This window comes from Castor canadensis, chromosome 2, assembly GCF_047511655.1.
Source record: "Castor canadensis chromosome 2, mCasCan1.hap1v2, whole genome shotgun sequence".
In the NCBI taxonomy this organism is placed as follows: Eukaryota; Metazoa; Chordata; class Mammalia; order Rodentia; family Castoridae; genus Castor; species Castor canadensis.
Genome location: NC_133387.1, coordinates 133,665,445 through 133,692,231, shown reverse-complemented (window position 1 = coordinate 133,692,231; position 26,787 = coordinate 133,665,445). Strand labels below are relative to the sequence as shown.

At 38.0% G+C, this 26,787-nt stretch overlaps 1 protein-coding gene across 4 annotated transcripts in view; it reads left to right on the top strand.

Annotated features, from left to right (window-relative positions):
* The window catches only part of Ubr1 (ubiquitin protein ligase E3 component n-recognin 1), a 146,781-nt gene that overhangs the window by 109,589 nt on the left and 10,405 nt on the right, over nucleotides 1-26,787 (top strand). For all 4 annotated transcript variants that reach the window (XM_020167348.2, XM_074065779.1, XM_074065780.1 and 1 more), the window contains 6 exons: nucleotides 820-970; nucleotides 14,304-14,391; nucleotides 18,630-18,763; nucleotides 20,397-20,505; nucleotides 22,694-22,750; nucleotides 26,363-26,440. In XM_020167348.2, coding sequence (XP_020022937.2) covers nucleotides 820-970; nucleotides 14,304-14,391; nucleotides 18,630-18,763; nucleotides 20,397-20,505; nucleotides 22,694-22,750; nucleotides 26,363-26,440 — 617 coding nt within the window. The remainder of the gene's footprint in view (nucleotides 1-819; nucleotides 971-14,303; nucleotides 14,392-18,629; nucleotides 18,764-20,396; nucleotides 20,506-22,693; nucleotides 22,751-26,362; nucleotides 26,441-26,787) is intronic.

The window sequence follows — 26,787 nt, the reverse complement described above, 5'->3', positions numbered from 1 at the left end:
ACATTAAAATTAAAAGCTTACTTTGTAATTGGCCATGTCCTAGTTGGTTATATTTGTTAGTGTATGTACAAACAGATTTTTCCTTATTTTGTATTGTGCTTCCTCCCACTCCCTTTTTTTGACTTGTTTACATTATAAATAACAGTGTGAGCTATTTTAAAATCATTAATTATTTGGTAATAGGGACCAGACTATAAATGCATTTAGGTTTCCTCAGAATACCTATGACAAGTGAGAACTGTCAGATGAGTTTCATGCAGAACTTTTCCATCCTTGTGATAATCTCATTCCTTTAAGTGAAGTTCTGTGAAGAAATCCAATAATGAGGTTGGGACTCATGACTTTGTGGATGTAGGTTTAAAGCCAACACTCCCCTCGCCCCCCCATCCCTCATTATCTAGGCCTCTACTTGATAGTTGTTAACCCTGAATCTCCTTTGTAATCTCCTGGGGGAACTTTGAAAATACTGATAACTGTCCCTAACCCCAGAGATTCTGATTTGATTGGACTGGTCTGAAGCCTGTGTGTCAGTGTTGTCTTAAGAACTCCCCAAGTGATTGTAATGTTGAATCCTATGAAACACACAGTTGAAAACCACTACCTAGACCTAAAATAAGTACTCAGCAAAATGGTGACCTTTGTCCTCCATTTATGCTACATTATGTTCTCTGTTGAATAACTCAGAAAAATGTGGTGATTATTTAAAAAAAAAAAAAAAACCCACAGGCACAGTTTATGTGCCCTTTATGTTTAGTTGTGAGATTAATTCGTGTTGCGCTTTTGTCGTTACCCATGTTGATGTCCATTTTTCTCTCATAGGTAGGTGCTGTGTTAGCATTCCCATCTTTGTACTGGGATGATACTGTTGATCTGCAGCCTTCATCAATTAGTTCTTCCTATAACCACCTCTATCTCTTCCATTTGATCACCATGGCACACACGCTTCAGATACTCCTTACAATAGACACAGGTAAAGCTCCCATCTGGGTATTAATTGTAAATAACATTTGTTCATGCTTTATTGGCAGAATTAATTATGCTTGTGATTAATCATACTATGTATTTGTAAGTCTTTATGTCTTTTGTTGAATGATTACTCATTTATCTCTTTGCAGATGCCATTTAAATGGGGAAAGGTAGAATAAGCTGTGAGGGGAATAATTAGTGGAAGCCACTTGTCTCACTTGTAGCTGCTCTGCACATATGCAGAGATTCCATTTTGACTTGCCTGTCTGTTTTTTCGAATTCCTCATTCTCATGGTTTCTCTAAGGCTTATATCCGCCTGAGTACTTTCTTTCTTTTTAATCTCAGAGATACTAGAGTTTGAAGTCAGGATTTTGCATTTGTCAGGCACTCTCCCACTTAAACAATGCATCCAGCCTTTTTTGCTCTGGTTATTTTGGAGATCAGGTCTTGCTTTTGCCTAGGCCAGCCTGGACTTCTAGCCTTCTATTTCATGCTTCCTGCCATAGCTAGGTTGATAGACACATATCCAGATTTGTTCCATTGAGATGTGGTCTCAAAACTTTTTTTTTGTTGTTTTTTTGGCCTGGGCTGGCTTCAAACTGGGATCCTACTATCTCAGCCTCCTATGTAGCTAGGATTGATTATAGGTATGAGCCACCAGCACCCAGTTTCCTGACTACTTTCAGCCTTTTGCTAAGTCTGCTCGTGAAACCATTCTTGATTCTTTCAGCTTTGTTCACCTTGTAGCATTCATTCATCACCTACTATCTTATTTTATAATCCTTTGTAGTTGTTTCTTAGTGTTGTTTCACTACTTTGCCTGCTTCTCTTTTCTGCCTGTTCCCCTTTCTTTTTTCTTTGTTTTCTCTGATACTAGGGTTTGAACTCAGGGCCTACACCTTGAGCCACTCCACTAGTCCTTTTTCATAAAGGGTTTTTTTTCAGATAGGGTCTTGCAAACTATTTGCCTGGGCTGACTTCAAACCAAGATCTCCCTGATCTCTACCTCTTGAGTAGCTAGGATTATAGACATGAGCACCAGTGCTCAGCTCCTCCTTCCTTGATACAAGTTTCTTGATGACAGGAACAGTTAAATTTCAGAATCTTTCTTCTTACCCTCAAGTATCTACCATCCTTTGTTTTACCCAGTAAGTACTCATTAAGTGTTTTTTTGGTTCGTTTGTTTTGTTTTTTTCTTTTTTGGTTGTTCTGGGTTTGAATTTAGGGCTTCACACTTGCTAGGCAGGCACTCTGTCATTAAGTGTTTTTAAAGGATTGTTCATTTGATGGTACAAGAGTGTAATGCCACATAATGAAATTGTAAGTGTCCCTGTTAGTCTTTAATAGAAAATAAAGTCTAGTTCTGGGTACCAGTAACCAATAGGGCTACTAAAAGTTCAGATAATTTAGAAGACAAATAGATTATTAAAGTGATAATAGACTAAAATACAGCACAATTACATATGCAATCACCTTTTGATCCACCAGTTCTACTTCTAAGATTCTATCCTAGCCAAGTATGGTGGCAAGTACCTATAATCCTAGCTGTAGGCTGGGCAGGATGATCATTGAACCCAGGATTCAAGGCCAGTCTGGAATGAATAAGATTTAATGATATTATTAAATGGGAAACAAAACAAGGTCCAGAACAGTGGGTATACAGTGCAAAGCCCCCCACCCCGTACTGCCCAAAAAACAGTGGATATATTTACATATATTCATATTTGCTTATATTTTCTATAAAAGAAACAATAGAAGTATGTAAGTAGTTGCTACTAAGGTGAGGTAAAGAGAAATGATTTGAGCAAGGAGTCTAATGAATGTCCTTTTAAAATATAGTTTGATTTTTAAGCTCTATAAATGTAGTTAGCTAAAAAATAAGAAATGGGGGTGGAAATAATTTTAGAAAAGCAAAACAACAAACAAAAGAAAGTATATAAAGAAAATGGTTGCTGCGAGTGATTTAAAACACGGTACTTCAACTGCATTTTCGAGTGGGTTATGTTCTCTCTTTTTTTTTTTTTTTTTTGGCAGTACTGGGTATTGAACTCTGGACATCATTTGCTAGTCAGTTGTTTTGCATTGGGTGTTTTTGAGATAGAGCCCTGAGAACTGTTTGCCCAGGCTGAGTCTGAACTGTGATCCTCCAAAGTAGCTAGGATGTCTACCTCCACAGTAGCTTGGATCACCCCAGCAGGGTATAATCTGGCAACAAAAGAATTACGCCTACCCACAATCTAAAATTGGATTCATATTAGTGGTACTAGTGAGACTTTAAATTATTTTAGGTAATTTTTAGGATAAACCAAATAACAATATTGTTGGGAATCAAAATTTTTAGCATACAAGGGAAGAGTAAATCAGAATAGTTAGGTGAAACCTAATCACCATCTCAGCAAGTTATTTTGTGAGTATTTACAAACTAATTCTAGAATTTATACAGAAAGGCAAAAGTATTGAAGGAGAAGAACAAATTTAGAGTATTGACACTACCCAATTTAAAACCTACTATGAAGCTACAGTAACAAAGACAGTGTGTATGGATATGAGAGTAGAAAAGGCTACACATGTGGTGGTATACTTATGAGTATGACATGGGAGGATCATAAGTTTGAGGCCACCCTGGGCTACATGGCAATACCCTGTCTTCCACACTTTCCCCCACCACTACCACCACTGTTGCCATTTATCAGCTGGACCTGGGTGACTAGAGCCAAAAAAGATGAGGGGGACTATAGAGTTGTACTCAATAGCCACTTTATTGAAGATCACTACTGCTTTTTATAAACTCCTTTTTCACAGAGACTATTTGGTCAGAAAAAGCATGTCAAGTATCACGTGTCAAGGTTACATTAGTACAAGGAAGCACAGTTAAAATTAAGTCGTTTGTTGTGTCTCTTAAAACGGAAACAGGCAGGAGAAGCACACGGTCATCATAACTTTTTTCTTTACATCTGAAGGACATGAAGCCATCTGGGGAACCTTGAGCACTGTTATTTTTCTGGACGTCTGGTTCTGAGACCTTTGCCTCAGTTCCTTATAGCTTTTTCACAAGGCCACATGCCAAATCACACAGGCACGGTCCCACAGCTGACTCCAACAGTTCCCCCTTTTTTATCTTTTAAACACAGCAATCCCAGTGTGACCATGGCTTCAGAAGTTTTGTAAGATTTTAATTGTCACTGGACACAGGAGTATCTTATACAAAAAATGACGAGATAAACAGTAAAGGTAATGTTAGAAGGAGAAGGAAATATTATGAGGGAAATAGGTTTTAAAGGATCAAATCTTACTAGAAATGCAGTCTGTAATCGTGACTCAAAAAATCGTAATTCATTTTCAGCAGCAGGTGTTAAAGTCCGAGGGCTGTCCAGGGCAGTATCACCTTCTAAGATAGAAAACAAATTAGTAAGTTTATAATTTGGTATACCCAGAAAAGGACAAAGCCAATAAAGGTCTCCACTTTCCTGATTTTTTTCTTAATAACAAACACTGGGAAATTCCAAGGAGAAAAGGAAGGTTCTGTATGTTTGTGCTCTAATTGTTCTTGAACTACTTGTTTTAAAGCCTGTAATTTTTCATTATTTAGGAGCCACATTTAAAACATTTGGCTGTTTTTGGTTTCTGTATTGCCATGTTTTCTAAACCAGCAACTCTGGCTTTATGTTTAAAAGTACCTCCATTACGACAGGCCTTTTTTTTTTTAATTTTTATTTTATTCATATGTGCATACAGTGTTTAGGTCATTTCTCCCCGCTTCTCCCACGCACTCTTTACCCCCACGCCCCTTCTCTCTCCCCCCCCCACCCACTTGATACATGGCAGAAACTATTTTGCCCTTATCTCTAATTTTGTTGAAGAGAAATGATAAGCAATAATAGGAAGGACCAAGAGTTTTTGCCAGTTCAGATACGGATAGCTATACAGGGAGTTGACTCACATTGATTTCCTGTGCATGGGTGTTACCTTCTAAGTTAATTCTTCTTGAACTAACCTTTTCTCTAGTTCCTGGTCCCCCTCTCCTATTGGCCTCAGTTGCCCCAAAGTATCTGCTTTCGTTTCTCTGCGTTGAGGGCAACAAATGCCATCTGGTTTCTTAGGTGTCTTACCTATCCTCATACCTCCCTGTGTGCTCTCACCTCATCATGTGATCAAAGTCCAATCCCCTTGTTGTGTTTGCCCTTGATCTAATGTCTGCATATGAGGGAGAACATACGATTTTTGGTCTTTTCGGCCAGACTAACCTCACTCAGAATGATGTTCTCCACTTCCATCCATTTACCAGCGAATGGTAACATTTCTTTCTTCATGGCTGCATAAAATTCCATTGTGTATAAATACCACATTTTCTTAATCCATTTGTCAGTAATGGGGCATCTTGGCTATTTCCATAACTTGACTATTGTGAGTAGTGCTGCAATAAATATGGGTGTGCAGATGCCTCTGGAGTAACCTGAGTCACATTCTTTTGGGTATATCCCCAAGAGTGGTATTGCTGGATCAAATGGTAGATCAATGTTTAGCTTTCTAAGTAGCCTCCAAATTTTTTTCCAGAGTGGTTGTACTAGTTTACATTCCCACCAACAGTGTAAGAGGGTTCCTTTTTCTCCCCACATCCTCACCAACACCTGTTGTTAGTGGTGTTGCTGATGATGGCTATTCTAACAGGGGTGAGATGGAATCTTAGTGTGGTTTTAGATTTCATTTCCTTTATTGCTAGAGATGGTAAGCATTTTTTCATGTGTTTTTTGGCCATTTGAATTTCTTCTTTTGAGAAAGTTCTGTTTAGTTCACTTGCCCATTTCTTTATTGGTTCATTAATTTTAGTTTTTTAAGTTCCCTGTATATTCTGGTTATCAGTCCTTTGTCTGATATGTAGCTGGCAGTATTTTCTCGCACCCTGAGGGTGGTCTCTTCAGTTTAGAGACCATTTCTTTTGTTGAGCAGAAGCTTTTTAGTTTCATGAAGTCCCACTTATCTATGCTGTCTCTTAGTTGCTGTGCTGCTGGGGTTCCATTGAGAAAGATCTTTTACTATAGCTATTAATTCCAGAGTATTTCCTACTCTTTCCTGTACCAACTTTAGAGTTTGGGATCTGATATTAAGATCCTTGATCCATTTTGAGTTAATATTGGTATAGTGTGATATACATGGATCTAGTTTCAATTTTTTGCAGACTGCTAACCAGTTTTCCCAGCAGTTTTTGTTGAAGAGGCTGCTATTTCTCCATCATATATTTTTAGCACCTTTGTCAAATTCAAGTTGGTTATAGTTGTGTGGCTTCATATCTGGGTCCTCTGTTCTTTTCCACTGGTCTTCATGTCTGTTTTTGTGCCAGTACCATGCTGTTTTTATTGTTATTGCTTTGTAATATAGTTTGAAGTTGGATATCGTGATACCTCCAGCATTGTTGTTTTCACTGAGTATTGCCTTGGCTATTCGTGGCCTCTTGTGTTTCCGTATAAATTTAATGGTAGATTTTTCAACCTCTTTAATGAATGTCATTGGAATTTTGATGGGAATTGCATTAAACATGTAGATTACTTTTGGGAGTATAGACATTTTTACTATGTTGATTCTACCAATCCATGAGCATGGGAGATCTCTCCACTTTCTAAAGTCTTCCTCAGTCTCTTTCTTCAGAAGTTTATAGTTTTCCATGTAGAGGTTGTTCACATCCTTTGTTAGGTTTACACTTAGGTATTTGTTTTTTTTTCAGGCTATTATAAATGGAATTGTTTTCATATATTCTTTAAGTTTGTTTATTATTAGTGTATAGAAATGCTAATGTTTTTTCTATGTTGATTTTATATCCTACTACCTTGCTATAGCTATTGATGGTGTCTAGGAGCTTTTGAGTAGAGTTTTTTGAGTCTTTAAGGTATAGGATCATATCGTCTGCAAATAGGGATATTTTGACAGTTTCATTACCTATTTGTATTCCTTTTATTCCTTCTTCTTGCCTAATTGCTCTGGCTAGGAATTCTAGTACTATGTTGAATAGGAGTGGAGATAGTGAGCATCCTTGTCTAGTTCCTGATTTTAGAGGGAATGGTTTCAGTTTTTCTCCATTAAGTATAATGCTGGCTGTAGATTTGTCATATATAGCTTTTATAATGTTGAGGTACTTTTCTTCTATTCCCAGTTTTCTTAGAGCTTTTATCATGAAATGGTGTTGGATCTTATCACAGGCTTTTTCTGCATCTATTGAGATGATCAAGTAGGTTTTGTCTTTGCTTCTGTTAATGTGGTTTATTAAGTTTATTGATTTTTCGTTTGTTGAAGAACCATCGCTGCATTCCTGGGATGAAGCCTATTTGGTCATGGTGAATAATCTTTTTGATGTGTTGTTGAATTCGGTTTGCCATTATTTTGTTGAGGATTTTTACATCAATGTTCATTAAGGAGATTGGCCTATAGTTCTCCTTTTTTGGAGGTGTCTTTGCCTGGTTTTGGGATAAGTGTAATACTGGCGTCATAAAATGTGTTAGGCAGTTTTCCTTCCCTTTTATTTTGAGAACTGTTTAAGGAGGGTTGGTATCAGTTCTTCTTTAAAGGTCTGATAGAATTCAGCAGAGAATCCATCAGGTCCTGGACTTTTCTTTTTGGGGAGACTCTTGATTGCTGCTTCAATTTCATTTTGTGTTATAGATCTATTCAGGTGATTAATTTCCTCTTGGTTCAGTTTTGGATGATCATATGTATCTAGAAATCTGTCTATTTCTTTAAGATTTTCAAATTTATTTGAATATAGATTCTCAAAGTAGTCTCTGATGGTTTCCTGGACTTCCATGGTGTTTGTTGTTATCTCCCTTTTGCATTCCTGATTCTACTAATTTGGGTTTTTTCTCTCCTCATTTTAGTCAGGTTTGCCAGGGGTCTGTCAATCTTGTTTATTTTTTCAAAGAACCAACTTTTTGTTTCATTCATTCTTTGTATGGTTTTTTTGGTTTCTATTTCGTTGATTTCAGCTCTTATTTTTATTATTTCTCTCCTTCTATTTGTTTTGGATTTGCTTGTTCTTGTTTTTCTAGGAGTTTCAGATGTACCATTAGGTCATTGATTTGGGATCTTTCAGTCTTTTTAATATATGCACTCATGGCTATAAACTTTCCTCTCAGGACTGCCTTTGCTGTGTCCCATAGGTTTTGGTAGGTTGTGTTTTCATTTTCATTGACTTCCAGGAACTTTTTAACTTCCTCTTTTATTTCATCAATGACCTATTATTCATTAATCAATGAGTTACTTGGTTTCCAGCTGTTTGCGTGTTTTTGTCTTTACTTTTGTTGTTGAGTTCTCGTTTTATTGCATTGTGCTCAGATAGAATGCATGGTATAATTTCTGTTTTCTTACATTTGCTGAGGCTTACTTTGTGCCCTAGGATATGATCTATTTTGGAGTAGGTTCCATGGGCTGCTGAGAAGAATGTATGTTGTGTAGAAGTTGGATGAAATGTTCTGTAGACATCAACTAGGTCCATTTGATCTGTTGTATATTTTAGATCTACCATATCTTTATTGAATATTTGGATGACCTATCTATTGATGATAATGGGGTGTTAAAGTCTCCCACAACCACTGTTTTGGAGTTAATGTATGCTTTTAGGTCCTTCAGGGTATGTTTGATGAAATTGGGTGTGTTGACATTGGGTGCATATAGGTTGATAATTGTTACTTTCTTTTGGTCTATTTCCCCTTTTATTAGTATGGAATGTCCTTTATCTCGTTTGATTAATGTAGGTTTGAAGTCTACTTTGTCAGAGATCAGTATTGCTACTCCTGCCTGTTTTCGGGGGCCATTGGCTTGGTAAATCTTCTTCCAGCCTTTCGTCCTAAGCCTGTGCTTATTTCTGTTGGTGAGATGGGTCTCCTGTAAGCAACAAATTGTTGGATTTTTCTTTTTAATCCAGTTCGTCAAACGGTGCCTTTTGATGGGGGAATTAAGTCCTTTAACATTAGGTGTTAGTACTTGTAGGTATGTGGTGATTCCTGTCCTTTAGTTGTCTTAGTTGTTTGAAGGTTTGGTTATGTGTACCTAAGTTGAGGTTACTCTCTACTTTCTTGCTTTTTCTTTTCCTGTAGTTTTGTGCTGCTTCCCCTTTATGGTTATGTTCGGTTTCACTTTCTGTGTGCAGAATCCCCTGAGGAATCTTTTGTAGTGGTGGCTTTGTGGTCACATATTGTTTTAGTTTCTGCTTATCATGGAAGTCTTTTATTGCTCCATCTGTTTTGAATGATAGTTTTTCTGGGTAGAGTATCCTGGGCTTAAAGTTATTTTCATTCATTGCCTGGAAGATCTCACCCCAAGCTCTTCTTGCTTTTAATGTTTCTGTTGAGAAGTCTGGTGTGATTTTTATGGGTTTACTTTTGTATGTTATTTGGTTTTTCTCTCTTACAACCTTCAATATTCTTTCTCAGGTCTCTGTTGTTTTAATGATAATGTGCTGTGAGGTAGATCTATTTTGATCTGGTCTGTTTGGTGTTCTGGAGGCCTCTCGCATCTGTATGGGAATAGTTTTCTCTAGATTTGAGAAATTTTCTGTTATTATTTTGTTGAATATATTACACATTCCCTTTGCTTGCAGCTCTTCTCCTTCTCCAATGCCCATGATTCTCAGGTTTGGTCTTTTGATGGAGTCAGGGAGTTCTTGCATTTTCTTTTCACAGGTCTTGAGTTGTTTAACTAATAGTTCTTCGGTTTTTCCTTTAATTACCATTTCATCTTCGAGTTCTGATATTCTGTCTTCTGTTGTTCTATTCTGCTGGATTGGCCTTCTGTTTTGTTTTGCAATTCTGTTTCGTTCTTTTTTCTGAGGTTTTCCATATCCTGAGTTGTTTCCTCTGTAATGTTGTCTGTTTTCGTCCTTAGTTCATTTATCTCTTTATTTATCGTGTTCTTTATTTCACTTTGGTGTTTATACAGTGCTTCTATGGTTTCCTTTATTTCTTCTTTTGCTTTTTCAAATTCTCTATTTTTGTTGTCTTGGAATTTCTTGAGTGTCTCCTGGACATTTTGGTTGACCATATCCAGTATCATCTCTATAAAATTCTCATTGAGTACCTGTAGTGTTTCTTCTTTTAGATTATTCTTGTGGGCTTCATTGGGTTATTTGGCATGGTTTATCTTCATTTTGTTGGAGTCTGGATCTGAGTATCTGTTTTCTTCATTTCTCTCTGGTTCCAGTATCAATTTTTTGCTGTGGAGAAACTGGTTTCCCTGTTTTTTCTGTCTTCCCATCATTGCCCTTGGTGTTGTTATTGTCTCTGTACTGTGTGTAATTAAGTATTTTCTAGCTTGTAATAATAACAATGGTGATATTTAGAATGGAAGGGTGAGAAGTGAGGCAAAGCAAAGAAGTTAAAGAAAGGGAAAAACAAATAGACAAGTAAAACAAAAGAAAACAACCAACCAACCAAAAAAAGTTTCAAAAATATAAACAGGGAGAGATAGTGTACTGATCAACAGTAAGCTGAACAGGCATTAGACAGAGAGAGGACTGAAAATAAATAAATAATAAATAAATAAATAAAATTGAAAAGAAAAATATCTCCAAGTTAAAATGCCATGAAGTTTCAGTCTTAATAGTTTTGGTGATAGTCCCTCAGCCTCCAATCCTGGAGATGGTGTCTCAGAAGTAGTTCTGTCATTGTCTCATCAAAGCGGTAAAATAAAACAAAATAAAACCAATAAAAAACACCACAAAATGTCCCAAGTTCAAATGCAGTACAGTTTCAGTAAGTTTTTCAGCATGCAGGTGTAGTTCAGTTGTTGTCTCATCAAAGGTAGGGATGGAAAAAATCGAGGCTGGATACAGTTCTGTGATAGGCTATCTGAGGCTGCGGGTCACCTGCATGCTGCTGTCAGCCTGCTGTTGCTGGAGGCTTTATTTATGCAGATCTCAAGTGTGAGCTTAGCACTCACCTGGCCCTGCAGGCTTTGTTTACTTAGAGTTCTCCTGGGCATGACCGCCACTGCTACACACTTTCCCTTTTCCAAGGACACTGGGGAGGTGACACTGCAGCCACTTTCTTAGGCCGGCATGTTTATTTACAGTTCACCTGGGAAGTGGGTCTTTCCCCCCTCTCCTGTGGAGTTTTCCTCCAAACACCACTTTTACAAGCTTTTCTGCTCCTGGTTGCTAGGCGTGTGCCACCGCTCCTGCCTTCTCTGGCCGGCTTGTTTATTTACAGTTCTGTGAGCGATTCCCACCCCCACCCCCGTTCGGCGCTCAAGGCACCCCACTGTTTTTGCTACGTGTGTTTTTTGTTGTTGTTACTGCTTATTATTCATTTTTTTTTCTTTTTTCCCTGGGTGGGGGTCGGTCTGTCCAGGGGGCTATGCTGATCTGGCCCAGGGTTGTCTGTGGGAGTACCATGTACTACTTAGCTCATCTTGTGGTCTGCGTCTTCCCAAGTGGTCTGGACGCTGGCGTCTGGCGGCAGCGCCGGAGCCCTCCTTGTTTCTCCATTTAATGTGAAGTGGGAATGTTACGTGCAGGCTGGGGGTGTGGAGGAGTCAAATTTTTGCCTCTTCTTTGTGGTTTTTCCTGTAAAGTGAATCTCCAGCATCTCTCCAAGATTTTACTTTAGGAAACACGCTTTCTGCTTCCTCCCTCTAGCTGCCATCTTGGAATCCCTCACGATAGGCCCTTAAATAGTCCATAATATCACCGGTCTCCCAAATTGGTCGAATGAGACTTTGGCAATCCTCGTTAGCATTATAAAAAGCCAATTGACGCAGTAAGATATTTTGCATTTGCTGTCCTCTCACCTGTTTTTCTATGGACTCCTCCAATCTTCCTATAATATCAGAATAAGATTCAGTATTTCTGTCATATTTTAATAATCCTAAATTGTTTTTATTTACTTTTTATTTTTAAGACATAGAAACTCAATTGAAGGAGTGTATTAAACCTTTTATCCTTTTCTATCTCTAAACATTTTATTACATTTTATTTTCTTTCTCTCTCTCTTTTTCCCTCTCCTTTCTCTCTTTCTCTCTCTCTCCTCACTTCACCCATGAATACCTCATCCCAATTTTGTTTCCATTTCTTCATTTTTCTCTCTCTACATTCACAACCCTTCTGCAACATTCCTTTTCTTTCACGTCAGACCAGCTCTTATGTATCAGTGCAAGTCCATCCTTCATGTGTTAATTTTTGTAAGAGCTCAGTTAGTGCTGAGCCTCAGTCCTCCTCATAATAAATAAAGTGATGCACGAGTGAAAGAAAAGGCTGGACTGTACACTGATTTTGCCCATCTTGTCTCACCTCCTTCTGTGAGGGTCTCTGCGTCACTGTCAAAATTTTCCTTCAGGTCCCTGTTCAGGGTGTCAGCTGTTGACGTTTATCGGCTGGACCTGGGTGACCAGAGCCAAAAATGATCAAGGGACTATAGAGTTGTGCTCAATAGCCACTTTATTGAAGATCACTTCTGCTTTTTATATACTCCTTTTTCACAGAGAGCATTTAGTCAGAAAAAGCACGCCAAGTATCACATGTCAAAGTCACATTAGTACAAGGAAGCACAGTTAAAATTAACTCCTTTGTTGTGTCTCTTTTAAAACGGGAACAGAGAGGCAGGAGAAGCACACGATTAGCATAACTTTCTTATTTACATCTGAAGGATGGGGAACCTTGAGCTCTGTTATTTTTCTGGATGTCTGATTCTGAGACCTTTTCCTCAGTTCCTTGGAGCTTTCTCACAAGGCCAGATGCCAAATCACACAGGCACGGTCCCACTGCTGACTCTGACACACCACCACCCAAAAAAAAAAGATGACAGATGCATCTAGAAATCCTAATTACTCAGGAGGCAGAGATCAGAGTACAGAGGTTAGATGCCAGCCTGGGCAAAAAGTTCTTGAGACCTCCATCTCAACCAATGAAAAGGTGGGCATGATGCTGCACACCTGTCATCCCAGCTTTGTGGGAAGCATAAATAGAAGGATCTCAGTTCAAGATTGACACACAGGCATAAATGCAAGATCCTAGTCCCAAAATCCCTAAAACAAAAAGGGCTGGTGACATGGCTCAATTAGCAGAGCTCCTGCATAGCAGATGTGAGGCCCTGAGTTGAAATCCCAGTAGTACAAGAAAAGAATAGATAATTCAGTGGAACAGAATAAAGAGTCTAGTAAACCCACATACATACTATCACCTGATCTTTGACAAAGGAACAAAGCAAACAGTTCAATTTAAAAATAAGTAACTAGGCACAGTGGTGTATGCTTACTGTTCCATCTACTCAGGAGGCTGAGGCAGATAAATCATTTGAGCCTAGGAATTCAAAGCCAGCCTGGCCCCATCTCAAGAAAAAAGCAGCCAGATACTGGTGGCTCATGCCTGTAATCCTAGCTTCTTGGGAGGTAGAGATCAGGAGGATTGCAGTTTGAAGCCATCCTGGGCTAATAGTTTGTGAGACCCTGTCTCAAGAATAACGAATATAAAACAGAGCTCAAGTGGTAGAGCACCTACCTAGCAAGCATGAAGCCCTGAGTTCAAACCCCATTACCACCACACAAAAAAAAGTATACATATATATAAAAGAAAAGAAAAAGGGTTAGTGGTGCAAAAGGCCTTAATAGACATCTCATCAAAGAGAAGTACAATCAGCATGTGATCGATCACATGAGAAGATACTCAACATATACATGCCGTTACAGAATTACAAATTAAAACCACATAAGATATCACTACACACCTGTTTGAATGGTCAAAATTCAAAACACTAAATAACAAAAATGCAAGGATATGGTCTGTAGGAAATCTTGTTTTTTAGTGGGAGTATAAAATAGTAGTCACTTTGGAAGACAATTTGGCAGTTTCTTCCAGATGATACATGCTTTTACCATATAATCCAGCAGTCATGCCCCTTGGTATTTACTCAAATGAACTGAATACTTATTTCCCACAAAAACCTGCACACAACATTTATAGCAGCTGTATTTATAATTGAAAAAATAGAAACAATCAAGATGGCCATTAGTAGGTGAGTGAATAAATAAATCATGGTACATTCAGACAATGGAGTATTATTCAGTGATAAAAAGAAAAGGCAGTGCTGGAGATTTGGCTCAAATGGTAGAGTGCCTGCCTCGCAAGCATGAAGCCCTGAGTTCAAAACCTCAGTAACTCTGAAAGAAAAAAAAAAAAATAAAGGGTATACTTTAAGAGATCATATTTGGAAAATGAGAAAAGCTGTATTCATCCAAGATAAGACAAATCCCTGAGAGTAATTTTAATTGTGACCATTCAAATTAATTAACACACAGCAAATACATTTTAAAACAACAGATTTCTATTCTATAAATTCATCTTGCAGAATTTCTTTTTCAGGCCTCCCCCTTGCTCAGGTTGAAGAAGACAGTGAAGAAGCTCATTCTGCATCTTCTTTCTTTGCAGAAGTTTCACAGTATACAAGTGGGTAAGTAACAGTCCATTAATTCAATCCCCTTCAGCATTGTTTTAGTAATTCCACACTTTGTTCATTTGTTTGGCAATACAGCTTTTGAACCCTATTAATTGCAGATTTTAAAAATCAGCTAAGGCAAAAAGAGTAATGCTGGAGTTATCACAATACCTGATTTCAAATTACACTGCAGAAACTTAATAACAAATCAGCATGGTAATGGTACAAAAGCAAAAAGATAGACTAAGGGAATAGAATAGAATACCCAGAAATAAACTCACACAGCCACAACCATCTGATTCTCATCAAAAGCATATGTTGGGGGAAAAAAGAAGTCTCTTTAACAAATGGTGCTGGGACAATACTATAGAGCTGTAGTAACAAAAACATCATGGTACTGGCATAAAAACAGACATAAAGACCAACGAAATAGAATAAAAGATTCAGAAATAAGCCAACAGGCTTAGGTTGTACCTCTGCAACAAAATGCTGTTGGAAAAACTGGATATCCACAAGTAGAAGACTGAAACTGGATCCTTATCTCTCACCAGAATCAAGAGGCAACCTACACACTGAGAAAAAAATCTTTGCCAGCTATTTATCAGATAAAGGATTAGTATCCAAAATATATAAAGAGCTTCAAAAATTAAACCGCAAAAGAACAAATAATCCAGTTACTAAATAGTCAAAGGAATTGAACAGTTCACAAAAGAAGAAACACAAATGACTAATAAATATATGTTCAGCATCCTCAGCCGTAATGGAAATGCAAATCAAAATGACACTGAGATTCCACCCTCCCCCATTCAGAATGGCTATCATCAAGAAAACAAACCACAACAAGAGTTGGCAAGGATGCAGGGGGGAAAAGGAACCCTTATACACTGTTTGTGGGAACAAAGATTAGTGGAACCACAATGGAAATCAGTACGGAGGTTCCTCAAAAAACTAAAATTAGAACTCCCATATGATCCTGCTATACTACCCTTGTGCGTATATATCCAAAGGAATGTAAGAATGCGATAGATACCTGCACACCCATGTTTATAGCAGCATTATTCACAATAGCCAAACTATGGAGTCAGCCTAGGTATCCTTCAATTGATGAGTAAATAAAAAAAACGTTGTAAGATTCAACCATAAAGAAGAATGAAATTATATCATTCTCAGGAAAATGGTTGGACCTGGAAATACCATGTTAAGTGAAATAACCCATACTGAGAAAGACAAATATCACATGTTTTCTTATATATGAAATTTAGATCTAAAGAAACAACAAAAAGAATGAGAGGAGTGTAAAATGGGGTGGGTTGAATCTTTGAGGAACCAGTGGGAGGGAGAAGGTGGGTGGGTGAATATGATCTAAGTACTTCATACATTGAATGAAAATAGAATATTCAAACCCACTAAAATTGTTTAAAACGGATGAAAGGGAAGTAAGTAATAGAGTGGTGAATTTGATCAAAGTACATGATATCTATGTGTGAAAATATCACAGTGAAACCGCTTTGTGTAATTAATAAATGCTAATAAAAAAACTTTAAAAAAATAATGCTGGAAAGAGTAGATATCCACATGTAAAAGATTGAAACTAGGTGCCTCTCTCACACTCTGTATAAAAATCCATCACCTTCATCAAAGACCTTGATGTAGAACCGAAACTTTGGAACCACTAAAAGAAAACAGGGAAAACACTTGGGCATATAAATATAGGCAGTGACTTTCAGATTAGAACTCCAGTAGCTCAGGAAATAATAGCAATAATTGACAAGTGGGATTGTATCAAATTAAAAAACTCTGAGCTAGAAGGAAAATGATTACTATTAGAGTGAAGAAACAGCCTAAAAAAATGGGAGAAAATCTTTGCTAACTATTCACTCAAAAGGTGATTAATATTATCATGTTGAGTCAAATGAGCCAGGATCAGTGGAATATCCCATGTTTTCTCTCACATGCAAATCTAGATTTAAAAATAAAAGACATGAAAGCAGAAGGTGGACTATATGGGAATCGGAAGGGGAAGGGGCACAGTAGAGGGTAATGGGGGATGAAGGGCCTCCCACTTGCTTAGGCAGGTGCTCTACCACTTGACCCACACTCCAGCCCAAAATATTTTTAAAAATCAGCTAATGATTTTAGTATGAGATTTTGTTTGCTGTAGTATTGGCTTTACATTGAAGAAAACTTATTTTGGGGTTTTACCTTGAAGTAAAAGGTTGTAGGTTTTAATGACACCAATCTTTTTTTTTTTTTCTTTTTGTATATCTGAGAAACAAATTCAACACATCTGTTACTCCTGTAAACTGTTCAACACATCTTTTACTCTTGTAAACTGGGCAAAGCATGACAAAAGTGTCAATATTTAGAATTAAACGTAGAAAAACAGGTTACAGTTTTACAGTGATAAAAGCAGTTGATGTACTTTACTAGTTAGGAGTTATTTTAATCATGTTATGAATAATGTAGGAAATATTTTTGCATTTACATTTTAATATTCATATAATATATAATGTATAATTTAAATTTTATGTACATTTAACCTCTACATATAGGTAAAAATCCAAAGTACAATAGGAGTGCTCTGCTAAACTTGATCTGCTGCCAGTTTTTCTTCTTTGTTTTTTTGTTTTGTTTTGTTTTGTTTTGGGGGATCGGGTTTTAAACACAGGGCATTGCACTTCCTAGGCAAGTGCTCTACCACTTGAGCCACACCTCCAGTCCATTTTGCTCCTATTATTTTGGAGATGAGAGTCTCACAAACTATTTACCCAGGTTAGCCTTGAACCTTTATGCTCCCGATTTCAGTCTCCCAAGTAGCTAGAATTACATGTGTGAGCCACCAGCATCCACCTCTCTCTTTCTCTTTCTCCCTCTCTCTTTCTGTCTCTCTCTCTCAAGCTAATTGACTTTCTTTTGTTTTGTTTTTGTTTCTATGAGACAGAGTTTTGCTATGTAACCCAGGTTGGCTTGGAACTCAACATCCCCCTGCCTCTGCTTCTTGAGTGCTGTGATTACAGGCATGTACCACCACACCCAATTAGAGCCATTTTAAGTAACAGAAAAATTGAACAGAAAGTATAAAGTGTTCCCTTTCATTTCCTTCTCTCACATTTTGCAGTATTGTGATACATCTCTTAGAACTGATGATATACTATTGTTGATATACAAATGTTAATTCATTATTATTAACTAAAGTTCATACATACAGTAATTAGAAGTTTTTTAAATCCTGTTGTTACTGGAGTGCTCTGTGTTAAACCGTTACAGTAGCATACACAATAATTTCATTGCTCTACAAATCATTTGTCAGTACAGAAACCAGAAAGATACTAATTTTGATAATTTTTAATGAACCTAGTTGCCTCAATTATTTCTTTACAAGGGTTTTTTTATTGTTGTTTTTTGTGGTACTGGGGTTTGAACTCAGGGCTTCATGCTTGGAAAGCTGGTGCTGTACTGCTTGAGCCACACTTCCAGCTCATTTCAATCTGGTTATTTTGGAGATGGGCTCTGACAGACTGTTTGCCCAGGCTGGCCTCTAACCAATATCCTTCTGATCTGAGTTTCCCATGTACCTAGGATTACAGCTGTGAGCCACCAGCATCTGGCTACATTACAAGGGTTTTAATCACAACAAAAGAAAAAATAAAATGAAAGCTTTAGCAAGCTGTGTTTTGTGTGAAAGAGAGAATTGGTGGCATTGGGATTTGAATTTAGGACTTCATGCTTGCTAGGCAAGTGCTCTTACATTTGAGCCACTCTGCCAGCTTTAAATTTCTTTAAGGTGAGTTTTTTCTCTTTTTCTTTCTTTTTTTTTTTTGTTTTGTTTTCTTTTGTTTTCCTTGTTTTTGATCTCTACCTTGGAAAAAGAAGAGAGTACTTCTGTGCTTTAAAAATCTACCTAGTGGTCTGGGGATGTAGCTCAGTGTAGAGCGCTTGCATGATGCCTTAGGTTTAATCTCTAGCACTGCCAAAAAATCTACATCGTAAGGCTGGGGGATTAACCCATAGTAGAGTGCTTCAAAGCCCTGGGTTCGACTCCCACACCACCAGAAAATAACCAAAAACTACATGGTAAAAGATGCAAGAGTTGTAGTGTCCTTTAGGAAATTATTAGGAAATACAGCCACTGATGATATTGGCTAGCTAAGTATTTTGTTTTAGGTGGGTAGTAAACTATCTGAATGTGTTTTTAAATCTAGAGGCTTAGTCTGACAAATATTTTGCTCTTTTCTGGGATTTTTGTCTCCTAGCTACACTGGGTGTGGTATTCCTGGCTGGTATTTGTGGGTCTCCTTGAAGAATGGCATCACTCCTTATCTTCGCTGTGCCGCGTTGTTTTTCCACTACTTACTTGGGGTAACTCCACCTGAAGAACTGCTTACCAGTAAGTAGGAGATGGAAATGGAGACTTTTATTCCTATTATCTTTAAGCTCAAGAATACAACGTCAGCCAGGCATCAATGGCTCATGCCTGCAATCCTAGCTACTTTGGAGGCAGAGATCAGAAGGACCAAGGTTCTTAGCCAACCTGGGCAAATAGTTCAAGAGACCCTATCTCGAAAATACCTAACAAAAAAAGGCCTGGTAGAGTGACTCAAGGAGTAGGCCCTCAGTGTAAGCCCCAGTACTGGGGGAAAAAAAAATACAACGTTAGCAGTCAAAACCACTTCTCCCCACCTTGTCATGTGTGTTCACTCCAAATTTGTGTGCTTCTGCCTTGGTGTTTGTGAAAAGTGAAGCCCCAAAGCAGATTAGCCTCATAATCTGAAAACCATACCTTTGGCTCCTGTATATGAGAATAGTTTATGTTCTTAGGTTTATAAAATATTCATAAGCAGAATATAACAGGTAGGATACACAGGAAATTAAAGAGACATTGGGTACCTTTAGGGAAGAGAACTGCAGGAAGACTTTATTGTGTATTCAGATATTTGAATTTTGAACATTTAGCTATATGTTAAAGAATTCAAATGCTGCTGGAAAAGGCCAAGAACATGTACATTTAAGCAATAGGATCATTTTTTTTCTCATATACTTGTCTCTAAATCTAGACCAAAGTACAGAAGGCTTCCTTTGGCTTTCTGGGGTAAAAAATCTGAAAGTTTATATGATTTGGAAGAGTGACCAAAATTGTTCAGATTCTTCCTTTTGTCTTTTGAGAATAAACTGACTAGTCTAACCTTTACTGGCTATCAACTTCTTTATCTTGAACTTGGTTGAGTAAGGTATATTTGATCAAGCTTTGTCATGGTTCTATATAACATAGGATGTCATTTTCCAAGTTATTGCCAGTACTTGTTGTTTGTACACACACACACACACACACACACAAACTCATGCATTTATTTATCTAGTAAGTTGCCACAGAAAAGAAAGTTCTTTCTTTTGTTGGGAGGGAACCAAATATAAACAAATAGGTAAGTATATATAATATTATGTCAAATGATGATAACTACTGTAAAGAAAAACAAAGCAAGCATGGTGATAGAGATGCTGTAGCCAGAATTGGAACTCTGTGATAGTTAGCCAAAGGAAGACTTCTCTCTGAGGTGACACTAAACAAAGAGTTGCATAGATGGGACAAATAGTTTAAAAGTATTCCCAAGTAGAAGGGAAAACAAATGCAAAGACTTTGCTTAGCATACTCAAAGAAGAGCAAAGATCTGAGTATGCCTGGATGCCTAATGAACAGGGACAGCCAGGTACATGCACTTCACCAGAGCCTTTATGCCACAATTAGGACTTTGCAAGCTGGGCAAGTAGCTCAGTTACAGATGTTTTCCTAGCAGGTATGAGACCCTGTCCCTGCATAATCAAAAAAAAGACCGTGTGCTGTCTGATCAAGGAGTGACTCAATAACTTGTGAAAAGATCACTTGGGTTATTTGTTACACACTGTTTAGTAAAAATATGTGTCTATATATCATATAGAAATGAGCATAAACAATAAGGAAACTCTTAACATTGACATAGTAAGAATAACACACTTATTAAATGTGTTCTTTTATTTTCTTGCAGATTCTGCAGAGGGAGAATATAACGCACTATGTAGTTATTTATCTTTACCCACAAACTTGTTCCTGCTTTTCCAGGAGTATTGGGATACTGTAAGGCCTTTGCTTCAGAGGTATTATGGGGGTAAAGTGTCATTGTTGGGTTATTACTAAGTTTGAAATTTTTATTTTTGTTTCTGTTTTATTTTATTTATTTATTTTGGAGACAGAATCTCACTATGTAGCCCAGGCTACGTAGGATCCTCCTGTCTCAGCCTTCTGAGTGCTCAGTTTGAAAATTTTTAAATTATAATTATTTACTAAGCTTTAGATTAATTAGCATTGATTGCAGTGGTGGCAAAAGTACAGGAGATTCCTAATTCACATATTTAAGGAGTGGTGATAAGACATCATGTATGGGCAGATTGAATTTCTGCTTGTATATCTGTGACTGCCATACATTCATTTTACTTATCTGCTCCACAATTGGTGTTTCGTTGGGTGAGAGAGGGGTGGTTCCGCTAGCAGATAAAAAGTCACAAGGATGAAAAGAACTTATACTGAAACTGGGTCCAAAGCACCACACCTTACATGGTAGCACACATCTCAGGAGAGTGACTGAGGAGTTACAGAAAATCATTCATTAGATCAAAGATGTATTGCTTAAATGTCCTAGACAGAAATACATCTTTTTCAGAAAAACTTTCTACCCATCATCTATCGGACCTCCTGTTCATTGTGAGCCTCCTAACCTCCATTCTCCTTACCTGTTTGCCTGCACCATTTTCCATTATGTTTTTAATCACTTCTCACTGTGTTACTGTACTTCCCACGTGTTTGTGGGTTGTTTGTTTGGGGGATTTTTTTTTGGCAATACTGAGGATTGAACTCAGGGCCTCATGCTTGCTAGGCTCCATGCCTCTAGCCCTTTTCACTTGGGTGTTTTTGAAATAGGGTCGAGCTTTATGCCCAGACTGGCCTGGACCATAATCTTCCTATTTGTGTTTCCCCACATAGCTGGGATCTGGTGTATACCACCATGCCCAGCCATTCGTTGAGATGGTGTCTAATAACTGTTTACTTGAGCTGACTTGAACTTTTTACTTGATCAGCAAACCTCCTGGTCTCTGCCTCCCCAGTAGCAAGGATTATAGGCTTGAGCCACTAAACCTGACCTACATGATTTTCTTTAGTCTCTTCACTTTTCTTTTGCTTCCTCCATTCTCCCTCAGGCCCAAGAATTTGTGTGAGTGTTGACCTCTATCTCCTGCCACTTTATTGGGTATTAAGTCTGATACTGAGCTCTTTTCTTTGCTTCCTCATTTCTCATAAGATACTGTGATCTTCAGTGCTATCAAAATGAATTGTTCTGAGGCGGGGGTAAAGCACTTGCCTAGCATGTGCAAGGCCCTGAGTCTGATCCCCAACAAACCCAATAGGTTGTATGAGTTTCCCTTTATATTCCTGGAATAGGTAAGTTTTAAAATTGTTTTTCTAGTTAAGTATTAAAAATTCAAATAAATTGAAACAAAGTCCTTGTCCTGTGCCATGGTCCCACTTGCCTTATCCTGTCTTTGTTCTGTAATGCAGGAGAATGAGCCCTGAAGGTTGTGTTTCCCAGTCTTCCCTTGTCAGCTGACTTCTGCCTCGGTTTAACTGATAGAAGGCACTGACAGAATACTGGAGGCCAGGAATAAGAGAGAAACCTGAGTTTTTAGTCTACGTTTCTGCCTTGTGGGGTGTCTTTGGCAGTGACTGCAGCTCTTTGACTCCTGTCCACGAGATAAACCTATGATTCTGTTAACCACTGGTAACCCTAGGCTCCAAAATTACAGTCTCCTTTTGTTCCTCCAGCTAGGTGTTAGGGGAGTAATCTATAGGTTGCTTTTCCTTTTTGTTTCAGGGTTGGCTTCTCAGCCCTTACATCACTTTTTTTTTTTTTTTTTTTCAGTACTAGGATTGAATTCAGGGCCTTGTACTTGCTAGGCAAGTGTTGTACCAACCAGACTACACCCTCCAATCCTATTACTTTTATTAAATTAAATTAATAGTATTAAGTTCTTCTTGTTTAGCTACTTAGGATGGTTTCTGGTTTTCTGGTTAGACATTAAATGGAAAAACCTTTAAAATAGAATTAAAAAAGCGGGAAAAAATAAATAGATTAAAAAAGAAGGGAAGAAAGAAGCAACGTGACAAGATGTAAAATAAAAGAAACATAGACGAGGGAACATGAAAAGAAGGAGAGAGAATGGCTTATTAACAAATACTGTGCTGAACCTGTGGTGATAACACATTTGCTTTTTCTTTGGCCTCTACATACAGATGGTGTGCAGATCCTGCCTTACTCAATTGTTTGAAGCAGAAAAGCATCATGGTCAGGTTGGTTTTCCTACTTAAGCCTTTTTCTTCCACTCACAAGTTGTTTCCTAATGCTGGAATTGATAACCCTCTGGTGCCGAAAACAGACACACAAGAGACAGAAAATCTTGACAAGGCAATTTCTCTTGATCAAGAGGGTGCAAGCATGTGCTCACTCCTGTTAAGCAAGCACTCAGGCACAAAATGGCTGACAGTGGCTCCTCCTTGTATCCCTGACACAGTTGTACCTGCCCCTCACCTGGGATATCCAGGTCAAAGGTTCACAATCTCCCTCAATTGGCTAAAAGGCTTGGGGATGGGTTAGGACATGCAGTTGGCAGGCAATGGAGTCATAAAGGAATCCGGAAGAAGAAGCAAGGACCCTTTAAACATGCAAGTCACCTAAGATGGCGACCTGAGGCATTTTTAAGTAATGTAAGAGGGTAACAAATACCTTGATTCTTAGAAAAGATCATTTTCCTTACACTAACATAATTGGTCTGTGTGGCATGCTTTCTAGTCTGCCTTATTCACTCTCACTCAGTGCATTGTTTCCTGTGTATATGTCAGGCTTTGCCAGCATTCAGATTCTTCCTACAATTGTTTTTTCTTCAAGTGGCTCCCTTTAAATTGTTAGAGTCCATCAGCTCCTTTTGGGAGAATCTTCCTTAAGTTAGTTCATACCTATCAAAAGACAAATGAGACGGCATCTGGAGGCTGCAAGTATGTAAAAATTAGAAGATAGTGGTCTGCAGTATTTCTGTAAACTACTTTTGTTTCTTAGAAATAAAGATGTACATAGAAATACCTCTCTTCCCCTCCTTCCCATTTATGTGCTGAAAACCTAACCTTTCAGCCCTTTTTATCTCTTTAGTTATGACTCTTAATAAAATCTACCTTTTCCTCAAGTGTCATCTCAAATGTCAACTTTTCCATAAAGCTTGTCCTAATAACATCCTCTTTTGTATGTATGTATGCATTCATACCCACCAGCACCCTAAACCACTGAGCAGTAAACAAAAGTGAAAACTACATGATGGTCTTCTTTGTATTTTTTCTGGGCCTTGGCTTATATTATGCAGCATGAATTGAATTGCTTCAACAAATGAGCAGAGAAAGGCCAGGAGCTAGCTGGTGGCTCATGCGTGTAATTTTAACTACTCAGGAGTCAGAAATCAGGGAGGATTGAGGTTCAAAGCCAGCCCGGGCAAGTAGTTCAGAAGACCCTATCTCGATAAACCCCTCACAAAAATAGGGCTGGTGGAGTGGCTCAAGGTGAAGGCCCTGAGTTCAAACCCTAGTACTGCAAAAAAAAAAAAAAGAGCAGAGAAATCAGTCCCCTGTTTTACGTACAAAAACTAGTGCCATTTTCCTATGCATAAAGCAAAGATTGTGAGACAGTATATATTTCCCTCCTTTTCTCACCTCCTCTCACCCCTTGAACTCCTTTCAGCTCCAGGATAAACGTGCATAAGCTTTCTCCTGTAACCAAACTTCAATGACTTGATAATAGATCCAGTTCCTGGGCTCAGATACAGCAGTATACATACAAGCTAGAAAAGAAAGACTTCAGTACAAAGAAAAATTTACAACATGAATTTTTGAACTGGTATAGTTTTTCCTTTATTTCAAGTCATTTTGTGCCTTTTAGACAACTATTTCCCCAGCATGGTACTGAGTTACTTAAAAGATTTAAAAGAAGTAACACATATAATTTACAATTTATTTGTACACATAAAACTCAAGACATAACATAACATGGTGTGTGGAATATATTCAGAAATTTAAAGGAGAAAAAGATTCTGTTGGGTCTTGGGACCTAAAGGACAGATGAGTGAGTGTCCCATCCCCCATGGAGAGCTCTATGAGTCCAGACTCTGAGGAGGAGTTACATGGTCCCATAAATCTGCACGGGGCTGAAGAACAGAATGCTCTCATGGTTGTTTTCCCCCCATAAGGGGCAAATAGACCAGCTCATTGAAGAGAGCCCACACGCGTGAATACACGGTCAATGGAAAGAACCCACCTAACCCTTACCCTAACCCAGAGTTAAAGCGTCTATAAAAAGCCCCAGCCTTCACTTGAGCAGCGAGCCACCTGTTTCCGGACTCCACTTCACTGATGTAGCTGTAGCCTTTTCTTTCTCTAATAAATCCTACTTTGTGTGCCGACCTTGTTGTCCCACGAGTCAATCCCCTGCCTCACAAGCCTGTTCTTTGTCCTGTGAAAGCAAGAACCCTCAACACCAGCCCATAACAATTCTTTTTGTTAATTTGGGTTTTTTGTTTGTTTTTGAGATATACATACGTACATAGCCCAGGCTGGCCTCAGACTAGAGATCTTTCTACCTCTACCACCTGAGTGCTAGGATTATAGGTATGTGCCACTATGGCCAACAAGGAAAAGATTCTTTATTATTTTTTTCATTTATTTTTGCAGTACTGGAGATTGAACTCAAGGCCTCTGGCTTGCTATGGCTCTACCACTTAAGCCATGCCCCTAGCCTGGAAAAGATTCTTAATGAGGCAGGCTAGTCTTAGAGGAAATCATTTTTAGTCAAATATAGAAAGAATTATAGAATGTAAATTGATGCCATTTAAGGAGAAAATTCCATGTTAAGCAAATGCTGTTCCCCAGGGCATGCAAGCAAGTCTTCTTCTATTATTATTATCTCTTAATATGATAAGAATGGATAATAACATCTGCCAGCACTTCTCAAGTAGTACATTCTGTTCTCCCATATCTCATTCAGTCTTCAATTGTTCTGTGAGTTTCCTTAATAATATTATTTATATTTAACATTTTTAAGTCAATATGAATTTTAATTGATGAGTTCACTTCATGTTTCCCTTTTTTTTCTTGAAAACCTCCTATTAAATTGATGATATACCCATGATTGGAATATAATATTCAACCCCAATTTACAGATTCAGAAATACAGACTTAGGTTCACAGACTTGTCAGGTGTCAAACAATTTAGGACTTAACAACCAGGTCAGTCTGATTTTAAAAACTGTGGTCTTAACCACTCCTTTTGTTACCTTCCTAGACAGTTTAGAAATCTAGCTAGAAGAATTTAGTCTTAGGAAATAGTGGGACTTGAATTTGGAAAGGAAGCCATTTGATAAAAGACTTACTTCTAGGCTGAGAAGTTTGAATATAATCTACTCAACAGTGGAATTTTGGATTGAAATTAAGAATCGTGGTTACTTTAAAAGTAATCTTTATCACCTTGGTCAGTTTTTTGCAGGGGTATAGCACTGGGGTTTGAACTCAGTCTTGTGCTTACTAGGCAGGCACTTTTCTACTTGGGCCACATTACCAGCTCCTTTTGCTTTAGTTATTTTCCTAATAGGTCTTGCTTTTATGCCCAGGCCAGCCTGAAACACCATCCTCTTGTTTACATTTCCCACATAAGTAGGATGACAGACATGCTCCTGCACCCAACTTGTTATTGGTTAAGATGGGCTCTCACTAACTGTTTGTGTGAGTGGCCTCTAATCTTGATCTTCCTGATCTCTGCCTCCCAAGTAGCCAGGATTTTATGCATGAGTCACCATCCCCAGCCACGTTGGCCAGTTTCAGGTCTGGACTCACTTATACATAAAACTGCCTCTTAAATTTCATTTCCAGGTACCCTAGAAAAAGAAATAGTTTGATAGAACTTCCTGATGACTACAGCTGCCTCCTAAATCAAGCTTCTCATTTCAGGTAAGAAGAAAGTGTGTGTGTGTGTGTGTGTGTGTGTGTGTGTGTGTGTGTGTTTTAAATCTTTTCCTGAGCTTGCACTTATTCTATACTAACACCAACAACCTTAACTTTTTTAAATGTGACCAGAACATCCTCTGTAATAGTGATTGTCAACTTTTTTTAATTGAGATGAAATACACATAAACAAAAAATTAACTATGATAGAGTATTCAATTCAGTGACTTTTAGTATATGCGTAATATTATACAACTACCATCCTCTCTAGATTCAAAACTTTTTTTTTTTTTGCGATTTCTAACTCAGTGCCACATGCTTGCCACCCAGGTGCTCTTACTGTTTGAGCCACT